The 18,330-nt window shown below is 43.2% G+C and overlaps 1 protein-coding gene across 1 annotated transcript; it reads left to right on the top strand.

The window, feature by feature from the left end:
• Positions 1-12,462: 12,462 nt before the first annotated feature.
• On the top strand, positions 12,463-15,358 carry cbln18 (cerebellin 18). The gene is made up of 4 exons (XM_061216343.1): positions 12,463-12,472; positions 12,622-12,789; positions 12,965-13,093; positions 15,060-15,358. The coding sequence occupies exons 1-4, from the start codon at positions 12,463-12,465 to the stop codon at positions 15,356-15,358; spliced, it is 606 nt and encodes a 201-aa protein (XP_061072327.1).
• Positions 15,359-18,330: the final 2,972 nt, after the last annotated feature.

Raw genomic sequence — 18,330 nt, 5'->3', positions numbered from 1 at the left:
TGTTTCAAAGGGAATATTTCTGAGGAAGACAGTGAAAACACCGTTGACAACACAATAGAGGGCATTTTCACTACCGGGTTGCCTGAGCAGCAGAGATCGTGCAGTTAGTTACTGTAAGTGTTGTGCGCTGATGTTCAAACACATTTTATACTGCACTTTTGTTAACTCAATTATGATCTGTTAAAGCAAGTTTATATAAAAATAAAAAAATTAACCATGGTTTCATTTAGTCTGCTTGTGCAGACTTCACAACACAGCAGACGTACTACACTACTACACTAGCACTACAAGTACAGTACTGTCCAGAAGCGATTCACTTTTCTGGACATGCTCAGAATTTTCGAAAATTTGTTTCTGATATCTTTGAGCCTAAATCTTGAAAATCTGCTTTGGAAAGCTATTGCTCACCATATTATTATTGATGAGAATTGCCTTGCTTTGATTTTATATCTGAAAAACCACCAGCACAGGCTGCACACCTGGCTCAGCTAATCAATACCTCATTAATCTGAATCAAGTGTTGCTGATCAAGTGATGTAATTTAAGAGAATACGTGGAATGACTGTAGTGGCTTAAGGAGAGGTAGATACCAATATAGGAATATCAATCAATCAATCAATCAATCAATCAAAACTTTATTTATTCATTTATTATCCTAACCCACTTATCCTGAACAGGGTCGCTGGAGCCTATCCCACCATATATTGGGCAAAAGGCAGGAATACACCCTGGACAGGTCGCCAGTCCATCGCAGGGCACACACACCATTCACTCACACACTCATACCTACGGGCAAATTTAGACTCTCCAATCAGCCTAACCTGCATGTCTTTGGACTGTGGGAGGAAACCGGAGTACCCGGAGGAAACCCACACAGAACATTCAAACTCCACACAGAGAGGCCCCAGCCGACGGGGATTCGAACCCAGGACCTCCTTGCTGTGAGGCGGCAGTGCTACCCACTGCACCATCTGTGCCGCCTAACTTTATTTATGTAGCACTCATATAAAATAATCAAACCAATCAAGCAAAACAAACAAATCAAACAGTGAAATCAAAAACAAGGACAATGAGGACCAATGCACAGCACAAATATAGCCAGAAACAGCACAGACACAACCAGAAACAGCACAGGCACAAAGACAACTAGGAAACTCAGAGAGACCAACGCACAACACGAACACAGCCAGAAAAAGCACAGACACAAAGATAAAAGTCAAATAAAATAATATTGAATGTTTGAATAAAAAAGATTGCAGTGAAGAACTAAGCGATACTGGAATCAAATAGACAAAGAAAAAATTGTTAAAAAGACGAAAAACACTGTTGTTAAAAGCCAGGCTAAAAGGGTGTGTTTTTAAGTTTGCGTTTAAAAATAACAACATTCTCAGCTACCATCCTCCGGGAGGCCATTCCAGGGGCTCGGACCATCGTGTTGAAATGCAGCCTCACCGTGTGTTTTAGTTCTAGTTTTTGGAATAGTTAAGAGGGCCCTCCCAGAGGACCTGAGGGATCTAGTTGGTTCATACCAAACAAATCTGACAAATTGCTGGGTGCAAGGCTGTTAAAAGAGATTTATAAACCAATAAAAGGATCTTAAAATCAACCCTAATACCAACAGGCTGCCAATACAATGATTTTAACATTGGTACGATATGAGCTCTCCTTCTAGTTCGGGTCAGTATTCGAGACGTTGAATTATGAATTCATTGTTACTGACCTAAAATCTTTTGTGAGACCAGACATAAAAGCATTACAGTAATCCAGCCTGCATGTGAAATTGCGCTTGTTCCTCATATTTATCAATCTTTATCGAAAAATGAGATGATATGCCTGACCCAAGTGCATGTAAGAGATTTGAAAGGTATTTTGTTTCACACACCTCCCATTTGAGAACAGGACAATTCCCCATGCACTCCTGAAATATAGAAGCACGTCTATTAAATTGTAACTGCAAATATAAGGGTTGTTTATAACACCTTGTCATGAAGGTGCATCTGGGGGAAGGTTCTGATCCTTGGCTATTCAGGCACATGTATTTGAAGTATAGCAGGCACAGTGACTGTGGACTGACCAGGCAACCAAACAAGGAAAAAAAAAACCAAAGTTGCATATGCAAGTGCTATGAAATTGCTACGCTTATCTTTACTATTATCGCTAATGCACAAATTTGGGCCTAAATACGGGCAATTCCCACTTTCCGTTTGCAAATAAAATAAATAAAGAAAGAAAAAAGGGACAAAAACTGGTACAGTGTCTCGTATGGCATTGAAAATCAGCACATTTTGAGGGACAATGGAAAACAACGGGATGGAGGTACTTGCGTATAATAGAGCACAGACAGGCATGGGTTGTCCTCCAAAGTGTGTGTGAGAGAGAGAGAGAGGGAGAGAGAGAGAGAGAGAGAGGGAGAGAGAGAGAGAGATAATTAACAGAGGCATTAACAGAATGAGCCACACAGCAGCACTACTAATGCCAGGTTTAATGCCAATGCAAGAATAACCCCTGACATTCTGGCCCCTGTGCTCTTCTAGTAGGGAGATCTGTTCTCTCTCTCTCTCTCTCTCTCGCCTGTGCTAACATAAATATACTCCACAAGTATTCTTTGAATAGTGTTTAATGTGTGCAACAATCACTATGAATGACTTTACTTTGTGGTGATAGTCTACGTTTTAAATTTGAGACGATTCATATTCACTTCAGGATGATTTTGGGATGATGGTGAATAAAGTTTGTCTGGAGCACTGATTAACAAGCTGGTACAGCTTACAGGTCTACCTGTGTGTATATTCTGTACAGTTGCTGGGTGTCATAAAATAATTTGTCTTGGTTGGTGTGCCCTTTTCTCACAATGAGCACCTTTTGAGGTCCTGCATTACATAACTGCCAACAAGTGAATTCATATTGTTGCTACCCATTGAGCTATCAATAAATGATATTCCCTCCAAACCGTAACCTGAATGACCTCTTCAAACATACACATGCACGCATGCACACAATAACACACACACACATACACACACACACACACACACACACACACACACACACACACACACACACAGATGATGTGGGAACAACAGATGAATGACACAAAGTGTCATTATCTTGGGTTCCTTATAACAGGAATATAATACCTGTCCCACTTAGCCCAGCTCCGACAAAGCCAGCACCCTCCCCTTCCTGCACACTCACAGTGGTAGGTGGGGTCCCCACAGTCTTTATAGCAACTCCTGGAGCCACGAGCCAGTCTATCCTGCTGTCTGAGACATCTTTGCTCTTCAAAATGAGAGGTGAGAAAACCAGACTGTTGCCATTTGCTACTGTGTGTCATTGGGTGTCGTGCCGGGGTAGTTTGGTTTGAGACAGTGTCGCTTATGTGCAGGCAGTGCAAACGATGCGCACCTTCATATTTTTACCTTTCTGTCCCATTCATATCAAAGACAGAATTCTCATTCCAAATGATATCCTGCAATGGTATGTGACTACAGTGTGTTTTTGATTCTATTGTCATGTGTGCAAAATATGAAATTGCAAGAGACTTGTATTGTGGTCTTGGTGTGTTTTTTGAAGTGTAAGTTAATTTGTCAGCTTGTTTGTTGCAGGGTGATTGTCAGGGTTCAACATGTGCAGTAATATGTGAGAGAGAGAGAGAGTGAGAGAGAGAGGGCTTATAGAGGCATTAACAGAATTAGAGCGTGCACGCAAGTTTGCATATGGTGGCAAAATGTGTTGGTATTACACTCTAGTAATGCAGTATGCCAGTATGTCATGACTGAGCATTTGTTGTTTGGGTAATTATGTTCCCTGTACTGTGTGTGTGTTTACAATGTTTGTGTCCTTGTGTGTTTGTGTGTGTGTGTGTGTGTGTGTGTGTGTGTGTGTGCATTAACTGTTTGCCATGTGCAATGCCCTCCCAGGACTCCTGTTTCTTTGCCTGATTGGGACTGCGCTGGGGGACCCTGCATACAACTGGGGGGGTGAGGAGGAGAACACCCCCTCGCCGAACGTGGGTGAGTGCGGGTGTGGGGGCGGGCTGGCGTCTGGGGGCAGAGGGGAGGGTATGTTCTCCGAGTTTGCGATCTGACCACCTCCCTCCCGCAGAAAAGTGCAGCGACCCGTCGACCTGCGGCTGCTGTCTCATGAAGAAGCAGGTGGAACAAACAAAAACGTACTTCGACCAGGCCATTTACAAGCTCAACGACAGAATGGACACGATGCACGCAGCACTCAACAACTTCCGCTGTGAGTGCGTGCGTGAGTGTGTGTCTGCTTGTGTGTGCATGTGTGTGTATGTGTGTGTGAGTGCGTGTGTTTGTGTGTGCGTGTCTGCTTGTGTGCGCGCGTGCGTGTGCGTGTGTGAGTGCGCGTGTCTGCTTGTGGGTGTGGGTGTGCATGTCTTCGCATGTTTGTTTGCTCGGTGCTGTACTAAACTAGTTGCACTCTCTCTGTCTCCCTCTCTTTTGATCTCTACATTTCTCTCTGTCCTCCCTCTTTCCCTCTCACTATGTGCAGCTAGCCGAACTGCCTTCTCAGTGGCTCTGTCGGACAAGAAGAAATGTGCGGGATCGAACAATGTGGTTACTCTAGTTGTGTATGAGACAGTCTTCCTCAACCTGGGTGCGGCCTACCACAACGGTGTGTTCACCGTCCAGCGTGCGGGTGTCTACAGCCTGGCGCTTACTGTGTACAGTGATAGCGGGGCACAGAATAGCCAACTGAAGGCCTGCGCAGAGCTGTGGGTTGACGATGAAATAGTAGCAGCACTCAGAGATCAAAACAACGACGACCACGAGGACAGCGCGACTGTGGTGATGACCCGCCAACTGGCCACCGGAAACAGAGTGTTCGTAAAAGTGCCTGTTAATTGCGAGCTCTGTGACAATGGGAACCACTACAACACCTTCAGTGGCTTCCTGCTCTACCCCACCAACTGAGCCTCCCTCCCCCTGACCTCTATCCCCTGCACCCCCCCCCCCCCCCCACCCTTGGTGTAATTTAGGGTTCACTCAGCCCTGGGCCTGAAGGGTCGCCACACCCGTAGCTGACCATCTCAAACTCCAGATGACCATCACAGCAGATTAATTATCTCTCTGTGCATGCTGGGATAGCTGGAGCCGGGGCCAAACGGTACCCTCCAGCACCACCACTGAGTGTCTCCTTCCCTCTCCCGCGTCCACGATCGTCCCCTCCTAATCTCCCGCTAACCGCTCCCCAACTGTCCAGTCCGCAGATCCACTGCGCTGCAATTCTTTTATTACCCTGCACACAGTCCTGTCTCCGCTGTAAACCCCCTGTACAACCTGCAGATGGAAAATAAATACCAGTGATGTGATCTGGCTTGTCCCTTTGTTTGTGCTCTGCACACTTCTTGTATGTCACCCAAGTGCACAGGCACATTGATCTTTGTGAAGCTCGGATGCAGGAAGGCCATGCCAAAGGGTTTGCTACTGGACTCACAGACTCACAGAATTTTTTATAATTACTGAATTTTTCCCTGTGTACAAACTTCAAGCCTCGGTGTCAATTTCCTAGGTAAATTACAGGAATCTAAATTCTATAGGAGGGGCTATACTGTATATGTGTTTTGCAGATGGTAAAGACAGACCTTAAGTAAAAATAATTTAGTCATTTGATCACAGAATGAAAAGTATCTTTGTCTGTGTCTCTGTATCCACTGTTTTTTTTTTTCTTTTTAACCAATCAATAAATTTGCCTTTGTGAAGCGAACGAATGGCTGCATGTCTCATTACTGACCAATCAGCTTACAGCTGACCCTGCACACAGGTCACGCAGGCACAAGGCACAAGTACGAATACAGCACAAGTTGATAACCTTGAATTTGCCAAAACTGCCTCATTCACAAACAGACATACACCCACCTGTGGGAGTAAGGGTGGGGATGGGATGGGGTAAGAACACAGCTATCTGGGATAAGTGATTTGGCCAGAGTATGTTTGGCCTAATATGTGACAGAATAGCTGAGTAGGTTACAAAGATATTGGCTTTGAATTTTCGTCAGAGCCGAGTTTAGCCTTTTCTTAAAATAACTTTATAAAACTGAACATCGTAACTGTTGTTGTCAGAGAAGTGAACACTGACTGGGCTCAATTACTAGCAGCACTTTAAAAAGAAGGGCACATACAGTGGTGTGAAAAAGTGTTTGCCCCCTTCCTGATTTCTTATTTTTTTGCATGTTTGTCACACTTAAATGTTTCAGATCATCAAACAAATTTTTATATTAGTCAAAGACAACACAAGTAAACACAAAATGCAGTTTTTTAAATGAAGTTTTTATTATTAAGGGAGAAAAAAAATCCAAACCTACATGGCCCTGTGTGAAAAAGTGATTGCCCCCCCCCTGTTAAAACATAACTTAACTGTGGTTTATCAAACCTGAGTTAAATTTATCTAGCCACACCCAGGCCTGATTACTGCCACACCTATTCTCAATCAAGAAATCACTTAAATAGGACCTGCCTGACAAAGTGAAGTAGACCAAATGATCCTCAAAAGCTAAACATCATGCCGAGATCTAAAGAAATTCAGGAACAAATGAGAAAGATCTCAATTACTTTATATCAGTCTGGAAAAGGTTATAAAGCCATTTCTAAAGCTTTGGGACTCCAGCGAACCATAGTGAAAGCCGTTATCCACAAATAGCGAAAACATGGAACAGTGGTGAACCTTCCCAGGAGTGGCCATCCGACCAGAATTACCCCAAGAACGCAGCGACGACTCATCCAAGAGGTCACAAAAGACCCCACAACAACATCCCAAGAACTGCAGGCCTCACTTGCCTCAGTTAAGGTCAGTGTTCATGACTCCACCATAAGAAAGAGACTGGGCAAAAATGGCCTGCATGGCAGAGTTCCAAGATGAAAACCACTGCTGAGCAAAAAGAACATTAAGGCTCGTCTCAATTTTGCCAGAAAACATCTTGATGATCCCCAAGACTTTTGGGAAAATACTCTGTGGTCTGACGAGACAGAAGTTGAACTTTTTGGAAGGTGTGTGTCCCATTACATCTGGCGTAAAAGTAACACCGCATTTCAGAAAAAGAACATCATACCAACAGTAAAATATGGTGGTGGTAGTGTGATGGTCTGGGGCTGTTTTGCTGCTTCAGGACCTGGAAGACGGTTCATGCTCGAAAACCCTCCAATGTGGCTGAATTACAACAATTCTGCAAAGATGAGTGGGCCAAAATTCCTCCACAGCACTGTAAGAGTAAGTTATCACAAATGCTTGATTGCAGTTGTTGCAGGGTGGCCCAACCAGTTATTAGGTTTAGGGGGCAATCACTTTTTCACACAGGGCCACAGGTTTGGATTTTTTTTCTCCCTTAATAATAAAAACCTTCATTTAAAAACTGCATTTTGTGTTGTCTTTGACGAATATTTAAATTTGTTTGATCTGAAACATTTAAGTGTGACAAACATGCAAAAAAAATAAGAAATCAGGAAGGGGGCAAACACTTTTTCACACCACTGTATATAATTTTCATATGAGTATTTCTTGGCACTGTGTGAAGCCAAGGACATTGCTGGTACAGTTTCTCTTGATTGCTAATTCTTTTAGCAAATACTCCCAAATGAATACTTCAACTCCAACACATCCCTCAAAACTAAAAACACTTTTCACTTGTTTTAACACATGCTGCAAATTGTCAAAACTATTCTGAAAATCTCTACAAACAAATGTCCTCATGAATCATTGGTTACTCATACAACACTAGCAGTCAAAACAGCTAACTTAACTAAAATTCAGGTAACACACCATTCTCCATGTGCAAACACTTGTTAACACACATTACATTTACATTACATTATTGGCATTTGGCAGACGCTCTTATCCAGAGCAACGTACAACAAAGTGCCTACCCATAACCAGGGATAAGTTCGCTGAAAGACCCTAGAGGTAAGTACAATTTCAACTGCTACCTGTACAACAAAGATAAGGACAAGGGCCTTTTTTTTTTTCTTTTTTTTTTTTTTTGAACAAACCACAAACAAACAGAGCAAAAGTCACCAAAGTTAACTATCCAAACACTGCTTACCTAGCCAACTAAAAATACCGATACACAAAGCAAGTCACAGAGACAACAATTAAGGTTCACAGGGAGGTAGGGAGGGATGGGGAGAGGTGCTGCTTGAAGAGGTGCGTCTTCAGCTTGCGCTTGAAGGTGGGGAGAGATTCTATAGTTCTGACCTCAACGGGGAGTTCGTTCCACCACCGTGGAGCCAGAACAGACAGTAGTCGTGAGCGTGAGGTGGAGGTTCTGAGAGGGGGAGGTGCCAAGCGGCCTGTGGAGGCTGAACGAAGAGGTCTGGCAGGGGTGTAGGGTCTGATGATTTTTTGTAGATAAGCTGGGGAAGACCCTTTAACTGCTTGGAAGGCTAGCACCAATGTTTTGAATTTGATGCGAGCCATGACAGGCAGCCAGTGGAGGGAAGTAAGCAGGTCACCAGTCACAATCTCAAGATCAACAAATAGGGCCATTGATCAGGGTTTTATTTGTAGTGATTGATCATATTGCCATGTCAACCATACAACACATACTTCACTGTAATACGCTGAGGGTGAACCATGTTTACAGAGTACCTAAAGAAACGCAATCAGGGAGAAGAACTGACTGTTTCACTATGTGCAGGTAAGCCCAATATGATACACAATTTTAGGTACACTCACTGAGCACTTTAAATGGTTGGCATTTATATAGCGCCTTTATCCAAAGTGCTGTACAATTGATGCTTCTCATTCACTCATTCATACACACACTCACACAGCGATGGTGATTGGTTGCCATGCAAGGCGCTGACCAGCTCGTCAGGAGCATTTGGGGATTAGGTGTCTTGCTCAGGGACACTTTGACACAGCCCGGGCAGGGGATCGAACCGGCAACCCTCTGACTGCCAGACGACTGCTCTTACTGCCTGAGTCAATGAGATGACTGCTCTTACTGCCTGAGCCATGTCACACTTTATTAGGAATACTTTTACTTTATTACAGCTACTTATTCTTGCAATGATCTAATCAGCCAATTGTGTGGCAGCAATGCATACAATCATGTAGATACTGCTCACATCAACAAATCAGAATAGGGAAAAAATGTGATCTAAGTGACTTTGACCATGGAATGATTGTGGGTGGCAGACAGGAAGGTTTGAGTATCTCAGAAACTGCTGGTTGTCATGACTTGAGTTAACTGCTTTGGCTGCTTGTATTTGTTGCATGAGCATGCTGTGTAACCAGTGAGTTTGTAGAGATTTGCAGAAAAGGTTTGACAATTTGCAGCATGTGTTAAAACAAGTGAAAAGTGTTTTTAGTTTTGAGATATTTGTTGGTCCTCTGAGAGCTGAAGTAATCATTTGGGAGTATTTGCTAAAAGAAGCAGTTTTAGTGTGTTAGCAATCGAGAAGAACTGTACCAGCAATGTCCTTGGCTTCACAGTGCCAAGAAATACTGAGATGAAAATAATATTTGTGCCCTTCTTTTGAGCTCAGTCAGTGTTCACTTCTCTGACAACAGCTCATCCCTGCCAGATGTCCGGTTTGGTAGGATGTTCATAAACTTAAATATTTTTACAACCGTCTCCAGCCCTTTTCCTCCTTTTCCACACACACATGCACACGTGAACACACTCCTCTCCATTGTGCCTCTATCCCACACCTCAAAAACACAGACAAAGCAATTGATAATATCGAACAGAATACAGAATTGGATACTTCCTCTGGGACAACAAAAACAAAAAATCCTGTGACACAGATTGCCTCTGAAAAAGTACTGATGCTGGACATGGTTGACCTCTCAACACACGCCCTGGTCTGAGAACACAACAAAGACATCAAGAGATCAGATACACCATAAAAACTAGGCCTCCTTTTGATTCAATGATATCACCTGACGACTGTGCTCGCGCTGAAATGTAATATCACGGGGTGTGGAACACACAAAACATAATAATGATTCCGCAAATTGTTACAATCATATTGAATTCGACAGACAATAGAGGATGGGTCATTTTTGAGAATTTGATACCAGTGGCCTATTAAAATGTATTGTGCGTCAGAGCGGGTGAGAACAACAACAATTGAGACACTGGATTTTAGCAGAAGCGAAAACCAAATTTACACCCAGGCCAGATATCCGCGCATGGGACCATATTGAATTTCCCAACTCTGGTTACGGGTTGGGGGAGGGAGTCCAAGTTGCCTTGATGGCATAGGTGACACGTGTACACAGCTCAACGCCCCTCCGATTGTGGCCAAAAGTAGGGGGTGGGACCTCCTGTTGTAAATTGGATTCTGTCAAATGTGATATCAGCCCAGTGCCACGGACAGACGCGCTCACAGTGCCTGCTCTTTCCACACCATCCGACTGTACATTTCTGTGACTGGAATAAGAAGAAGTGGGCATCGGCCAGTGTAACAGTGAGTATAATAACAATAATAATAAACAATGCATTTCTCACCATGCAGTTTTCCTTGTGTAAAGTCTGAGACATAGCTGCATCATGAAACATACAATTAATAGTAAATATATTATATTATGATAGGGAACAAGTGTTCCTAAAATCGTGCTTCTATGTTAACCAATTAGCTCAATGCTGAGGCTATGTGGGCTAATGTGCTGATTGGCTTGTTCCGTTTACTCTTATGTATGTGCAATGCACCCATAGCCATTTCAAAGGGGCACGTCTATAGGACTGTTTGTGCTGTCATTGTTAGTTAGGATAAGCTTGTATTTAAAAAACTATTAATGCAAGACTCAGAAAGAAAAGGGTGCATTTTTATGGAGACCCTTACCAAATTGCTTTTAAAGGCAAATAGTAAAGAACTGAGAAATTATATTTAGTGTTCAAATGATTAAATATGTGTGAAGCTATACAACTTGCTGCTTTTCTATTGACTGTCTATTTCTCCTTGGTCTCCATCACTGGCGTTTAAACCATTGTGTTGGGCAGGAAATAACGCATACTGATTCATACTTACTATGTTCTTTTTCATGTAGATCAAAACTTAAATTTATAGGGATAGCAAAGACCATGTTTGCTTTCAATGGCTAGCTTACATGATATTCCTAACATAACATAACATACTCTAAAATGACTATGAAAACAGTAACAGAAAACTGAACACTTTGGTAATAACTCCTAAAATAAATCCAAACAATTGGTGCATTTGGTACAGCTTGTATATGCAACGTATGCATGTTTTTACTGACAGCAAAGCAATGTTACATAAAAGTTGGAGCTGTTTGGAATTGAGAAAAGTAAATAAACCTCTTGTCCTTGTCCTTCAATAAAGTTGGATACAAATGAATGAGGCATACATTTTAGGCCCGCTTTTACACTCTTTTGATAAATTCATTCAACGAAACTCAACAATTGTTTGTTCGGTAATCGATTTGTTTTATTGGAAGGAGAGAGAAAAGACCCATCAATCGTCTGTCCTTTGACTGTATCTTAGGTGTGGAGACTCTGGTGGAGAGACGATGAATGCGGTTGCAGTGTCTTTGTGCCTCTTGGGGCTGCTGTACACCTCTGGATGGGTGGAGGCCAGTAATCATTTGGCAGAAGAAGGTCATACTTTCTGTTTTTCTGTATATTTCTCCTGAACCTTTGTATTTTATTGATGACAAAAAAACTCCCACCCGCTCTGTCTATAGTAAAACCTGAAACAAGTGTAACTGTGCAGACAATGCAAATGAAAATAATCCCACCCCCAATGAATGCCAAAACAAGTTACCAGTTTTTCTTGATGGCTTGAGTACATTTCTGTTCAACTGTTTACAAAACAGTTAACGCAGCTCCCGAAACTCAGTTGTGTTTGCCAAAATGCATCAAAGACACCCCCCCCCCCCCAAAAAAAAAAAAAAAAACGGGGAAAAAAAGACAATGACAATGACCCAATGGTGGCGCATACACCCTCGACGGTCCTCAGGTGTGACTGCCAAAAAGCCCATTGAATCAAGCACAGACATCTGAGAATCTGAACTGTAGCCAGGAGCCTGCCACCTCCATGGAGAGAGAACTTCCTCACTAGGATTGAGCAATAGGGAGTTTGTAGGCAGAAATGATGTGGGTACAGGGACCTGACATGGTGGTGAAAGGGAACATCGTTCTTCACCATTAAAAAAGTGTGATATAACCTCCTGGGACCCAACTGAAGTCATCGGTTTTAATCTCAAGAATCATGTATCTACTATGCTGAAGCCTGCACAACAAGCCACCTGCATCCAAAACACTTGTATTGTGTCATAATTATTCATTAAAAGGCCTCACATCTCTCTCTCCCTCTCCCTCTCTCCCTCTCTATCTCTCTCCCTCTCTCTCTCTCTCTCTCTCTCTCTCTCTCGGCGCAGTGCATTGAGGAACGTTGATTTGTTGACACCTCATTTCCGTGTTTCTGTATGGTAATGTGCTTAATGTACTAAATTTATGTGGGAAAGCATTGAAAAATGACCCACAGTACGGTTATGGTCGTGACTCCCCCCATTGCTTAAACGTGCATCATATGAGAACTCAGTTAGAGAAGCCTGCGTTTGTTTGTGAATGGTTAATTGTTGTGTGAAATACGTGTTGTGGATAATCCGTGACTCTTGCCTCCTGTCCGGCAGGTTACCAGTCGTGCGGGGACTGGGATTGCGAGTGTGCTTTCAGGAACGAGCGGAGCTGCTGCTGTGCACAAAATGACTACTCCCAGATGGTTGACAATACCGTCAACAGAGTAGTCAATCTCTGGAATGATGTGGCCCAACTGGAGGGCGAGATTGAGCGACTCACAGGTACTGAGCGTGTGATGCATGCATGTGTGCGTGTGCGTGCGTGTGTGTCGTGTGTTGGGGGAGGGGGGGACTGTACTAGTTTTGTAGTTTCAAGAACATCATTATTTGCAGCATTCAGTGTGGATCATTCTTCATGAGTTTTGTCTGAATATTTTTCCCTGACGTTCTTCCTCAGAAGGACAGAAGGTGGCGTTCACAGCAAATTTCACCGTGGAAGGTTGCTACGGCCCCCACACCAGCAGCATGCCCATCCCCTACAATATTGTCCTCCTCAACGAGGGAAATGGGTTCAACAAAGGCCTGGGTATGTCACTCAAACATGTCAGTCACCATGACGACAGTCAGTCACTGAATCCTGAGCCACCAAATGATTGACATTATCTAAATGATCAGGTGAAAAGCAAACATTTCGCTAGGAAAGCAAATGAATAATGCAGCTGTCAGAGACAAATGTTACCCAGTTGAAATTAGGATATGTTCTCAATTTACATGCATACTGTATATTTCAACATATCACACATTATACATCACTTTATTAGGAACATTTTTAGTTTATTACACCTACTTATTCATGCGATTATCTAATCAGCCAATTGTGTAGCAGCAGTACAATGCATGAAATCATCTAGATACCGGTCATGTTAATGTTCCATCTGAATGGTGAAAGAATGTGGTCTAAGTGACTTTGACCATGGAATGATTGTTAGTGGCAGACAGCGTGGTTTGAGTAGCTCAGAAACGGCTGATCTCCTGGGATTTTCACACACACTAGCCTCTAGAGTATACAAAGAATGGGGCAAAAAAACCAAAAAAATCCTGTGAGCAGCAATTCTGCAGACGCCTTGTTAATGAGAGGTCAGAGGAGAATGGCCAGACAGGTCAAAGCTCACAGGAAGATGACAGTAACGCAAATAACCACACATTACTCAACACACAACACATCATAACTCTAAGTGGATAGGCTACAGCAGTAGAAGTAAAATAAATGTTATATATACCTAGCAAAGTGCTCAGTGACTGTATATTTTCAGATGATAAGGCCAAGTGCAAAATCAGGCGGCACTGAATGAGCCTGTCACATACAACATTTAAGACACTGTCTTTCCAGAAATACATTTTTTAGTCTTTTATTATTTCTGATATTTCAGAAACTGGGTGTGGTTGCCATGAATTTCCCTAAAAATATTTATTTTGTCAAGCTATGGTACTCCAGCTGCACTGCATAAATTTGGACACCAGTTCATCTGTGGCCCAAATTAATACCACTTGCATTGATATCTAAATTACCCATGGGGCCACTGTGGGCATTGGATTGCTCCACTCATCTAGTTAGTTATACAATTAGTGATCAGCTGTGAAAAGCTTTTTAGATGAAAGAATATCACATGGGTGAAATGTCAAACACAAAAAAAGTATTTGAGCAACGGGGTGCAGCAGTACCATCCTGGTACCCTCCCAGAGTCTCTTCATTTAGTAAAACAACAACAATAGACCGGCATTCACTGACATCACTGACAACAATAGGCATTCACTGACAAAACATATGGATTGTGACCAGGGGCCAGTTCCACAGAGTAGCATTACTGAGTTAGCTAGTTATCCAGCCCTGCCCAAATCTGGTACGTGGACTGAAATAAAAATATCTGTTCTGTGAAATGAAAAGCGGATCCGAGCACATTGTACCCTCCTTCGCCCTGGGTGGCGCTACTGGCAGTCAGGCATCACCTCGGCAAGTCAGCGGCCCAAACCGGGTCAGGGTTCAATCCCGGACCATACACCACACATCATACAGCATAGCTTTTAACCCATTAAAGGCCCACATGCACATTTGTCCTGTTTTTCAGCTCTGTATATTATCCTGGAGTTTTGTTTTCAATATGTGTTCCATACCGATTCAAGTAAAACGATTGCAATTATGGTGGAAATCTGCATATTTTACCGTTTCTGAGCTGTTTTGGAAAACAATTTCCCACGTGACATAACGTATGTTTTTGCATAACTATCAAATGACGTTGCTACCTGTTAAGTCAGAGATCTGACCACAGGAGGCAGAAGAGAGAGGTGTTTGGGACTTAAAAAAAAAAAACCTACATCACTGCTCATGGCAAATGTTCTGTGGGAGTTTTAGGTACTAAAACCGGGAACAGATTGTCAATGCGTACGGGCCTTTCAGGGCTGCAATAAGAGCACAGACAGTTTTCATTATTATTATTATTATTATTATTATTATTATTATTATTATTTTTCTCTCCTTCTCCTTGCTGGGACAGGAGTCTTCATGACGCCGTTCGCTGGTGTCTACTCCTTCACCTTCACTACGTCCTCCCAAGTGGAGAAGAACCAGCGCATGTACTACCACGTGCAGCTGATTAAGAACGGCGAGCCGGTGGTGTCGGTGTGGGAGGACAACCGCGACGACGCCATGGACAGCGCCACCCAGAACGTCCTGCTGGAGCTCAGCCGCGGAGACCTGGTCTACGTGCAGCTCCTGCCGGGCCGCAAGATCTGCAGAGAGAAGCGGGACATTGTCAACGTCTTCTCTGGGTACATGGTCTATCCTTCCTCTTAACCTGATCCGGGATGCTCCGAGTCATGCCCACTAACCCTGACCCAATGACACACTAGGGCCCTTAGATGCAAACATACGCACGCACGCACTCAGAGAAGTGCTCACTGAGATACAAATACGGGCACACACACACACACACACACACACACACACACTCAGAGAAGTGCACAGTAAGATACAAATGTACACTAACACTTTTACTTTCACACACTGAAAAATTGCTCAATAAAATCAGTAGGTACAGAGACATGCACGATACACCAAGATCATCATGAACCTACACACGTCCAAACACACCTTAAGAAATTCCCAATAAAACCATCAGATTCTTACAAAGCCAGACTCACAAGCTAATAAACGGAGTGACTAAGTTGGTGACAAATTCAGACAGATTTGCTGAAATACACTGTCACGCATGCTCATGTACTGTACATTTACACCGACTGGCCTTCGGAAATGTTGTTTTCCCTATTAGTGGCACCTCTGTACGTGTTTGTACATGTGAACTGATTTTATTTTCACTTCTGTGTACAGTACAATTATATTGAGCTCTCTCTCTCTATGTCAAAGTGTATGTCTTCGAATTAATAAAGGAGTTTGTATCATACAGCTTGCAGAAATTACCATCATACCTGTTTTTGTTCAAATTCTTCTTTTTAATATTGTGTTTTATACCTATTTTCCTTGAGTTTTGTGAATGCCATGCTCAAATGGATTGCAAACTAACTGGACCGGGCTTGTTTGGCAGTATTCTCAATCCGAACGTCACACTTGACTTTGTTCAAAATAACGCCGTCATGTTTATGAATGGCCGGATATGTTTTTTTGGTAAGAAACACAATGTTAGCACAATGTCAGTTTCCACCCTGCTTACCTGACATGCACCCTAACTTTAAAGGCAGAGGTGTAGCTAGGATTTTAGGTTAGGGGAGATTAAAGAGGGTTTGGTCATGTCAGCAGCAGGGACAATGAGTCTGACATGCAACAGCTCTGTAGTGATTTTGTAGAGGCAAACAAGGCTAGCAATTTATTTGGTTCATACGATGCATATAATTTACAGACATCCTGACTCCATCACTGGGCTAGGAGTTTTCTAGCCGGCAAGCAAAGTACTAAGTACTGCACCCTATTGCTACAGCCAAAAGCTTCACAAAGTTTAACCATACTGCTCTTGCTAATAATCAACTCGCACCCGGTAACGTCTTGTTGTTCACTGTCCGCAAACACTCAAAGGATACAGGGTCAATGCACAGTCCCCCATCTATCTGCCTCTGTCTCTGTCTCTGTCTCTGTCTCTGTCTCTGTCTGTCTCTGTCTCTCTGTCTCTGCCTCTGTCTCTGTCTCTGTCTGTCTCTGCCTCTGCCTCTGTCTCTGTCTCTGCCTCTGTCTGTCTCTGTCTGTGTCTCTGTCTCTGTCTCTGTCTGTGTCTGTGTCTGTGTCTCTGTCTCTGTCTCTGTCTGTGTCTCTGTCTCTGTCTCTGTCTGTCTCTGTCTGTCTCTGTCTGTGTCTCTGTCTGTGTCTGTGTCTGTGTCTCTGTCTCTGTCTCTGTCTCTGTCTCTGTCTCTGTCTGTCTCTGTCTCTGTCTCTGTCTGTCTCTGTCTGTGTCTCTGTCTCTGTCTCTGTCTCTGTCTCTGTCTGTCTCTGTCTGTCTCTGTCTGTCTCTGTCTGTGTCTCTGTCTCTGTCTCTGTCTCTGTCTCTGTCTCTGTCTCTGTCTGTGTCTCTGTCTCTGTCTCTGTCTGTCTCTGTCTCTGCCTCTATCTCTGTCTCTGCCTCATTCTGTCTCTGTTTAAGTCTGTGCCTCTGTCTCTGTCTCTGTCTGTCTCTGTTTAAGTCTGTGCCTCTGTCTCTGTCTCTGTCTGCCTCAGTCTGTCTCTGTTTAAGTCTGTGTCTCTGTCTCTGTCTCTGTCTCTGTATCTGTATCTGTCTAAGTCTGTGCCTCTGTCTCTGTCTCTGTCTCTGTCTCTGTCTGTCTCTGCCTCTGTCTCTGTCTCTGTCTCTGTCTCTGTCTCAGTCTGTGTCTCTGTCTCTGTCCGTGTCTCTGTCTGTCTAAGTCTGTACCTGTGCCTCTGTCTGTTTCTCTGATCTGATCTGTCATGTCATAAAAAATTACTTGCATCAGCAACATACAGTAAGGTTGTGCAATCAATCTGTAAAGACATTGGCATTGCAGTTGGACATTTTACATTCCAAACGTGCAATTTAGGCTGTTCTCCCGCTCTCAGGTTACTTCTCTCAATTCCTCCCTCCAATTTTCCCTCCTCCCTTCCCCCATTTTTCATCCTGCACCCGTTCTCTCATCAGTCCTCTTACTGTCACTCTTTTCCTTTCCTCTTCCTCTCTCCTCTTTCCTCCCCTCTCTTTTCCCTCACATCCCTTCCTCACTCCTTCCAGCCATTGTGAATGCACTGGAAGTCTTATACTGCGACCTCCTTTATTTCTCCATTGGATATGTCTAGTTCACTTCTGTATTTCATGTTGGGCAACTTCGATGGGGGGATGGTGATGCAGAGAAACTGTAGTTCCACAACTGCCACTAGGTGCCTCTAGTTTGCTGCTGTCACTGCTACAACAAAGCAAAGAGAACTAAATTTATTTAAAAGTTTTCAAAGAAATCCTCCTGTTTGTATTGATATTATCACTAGGACATGGTGTTGGTATATTCTAATCTAAAATATATAGAAATATAAAATTTTGTTGTTAAAAAAATATTAGCTGAGCTTTCAGGAAAATCCCTCTGTTGAAGTGGGAACAGTGGGTACACATTAAACCCATCCAAAGCTGCACAGAACCAGAGCTACGGCACAAACCACAACCTGCAGACCAAACAGCCGGCTGGGATTCTGTTTGTGCTTCCACTCAGCGAGCCGCTCTTTACCCACAACCTGGACCTGCCAACTAGAGCAGCTAGTTCCCATTATTAACCCATTGAAGAGGAGGGTTCATTTATTTTTTAAATTTTAATGGAGTTATA

Source organism: Conger conger, chromosome 13 (assembly GCF_963514075.1).
Source record: "Conger conger chromosome 13, fConCon1.1, whole genome shotgun sequence".
Classification (NCBI taxonomy): Eukaryota; Metazoa; Chordata; class Actinopteri; order Anguilliformes; family Congridae; genus Conger; species Conger conger.
Note: the sequence above shows the minus strand (reverse complement) of the source record. Positions and strands in the feature narration are given on the sequence as shown.

What these genes read in the sequence shown, in the direction of transcription:
- cbln18 (XM_061216343.1), top strand. An exon ending in CGAGATTGAGCGACTCACAG is followed by an intron (nt 12,790 to 12,964) that starts GTACTGAGCGTG and finishes GTTCTTCCTCAG; the next exon opens with AAGGACAGAAGGTGGCGTTC. An exon ending in TGGGTTCAACAAAGGCCTGG is followed by an intron (nt 13,094 to 15,059) that starts GTATGTCACTCA and finishes TTGCTGGGACAG; the next exon opens with GAGTCTTCATGACGCCGTTC.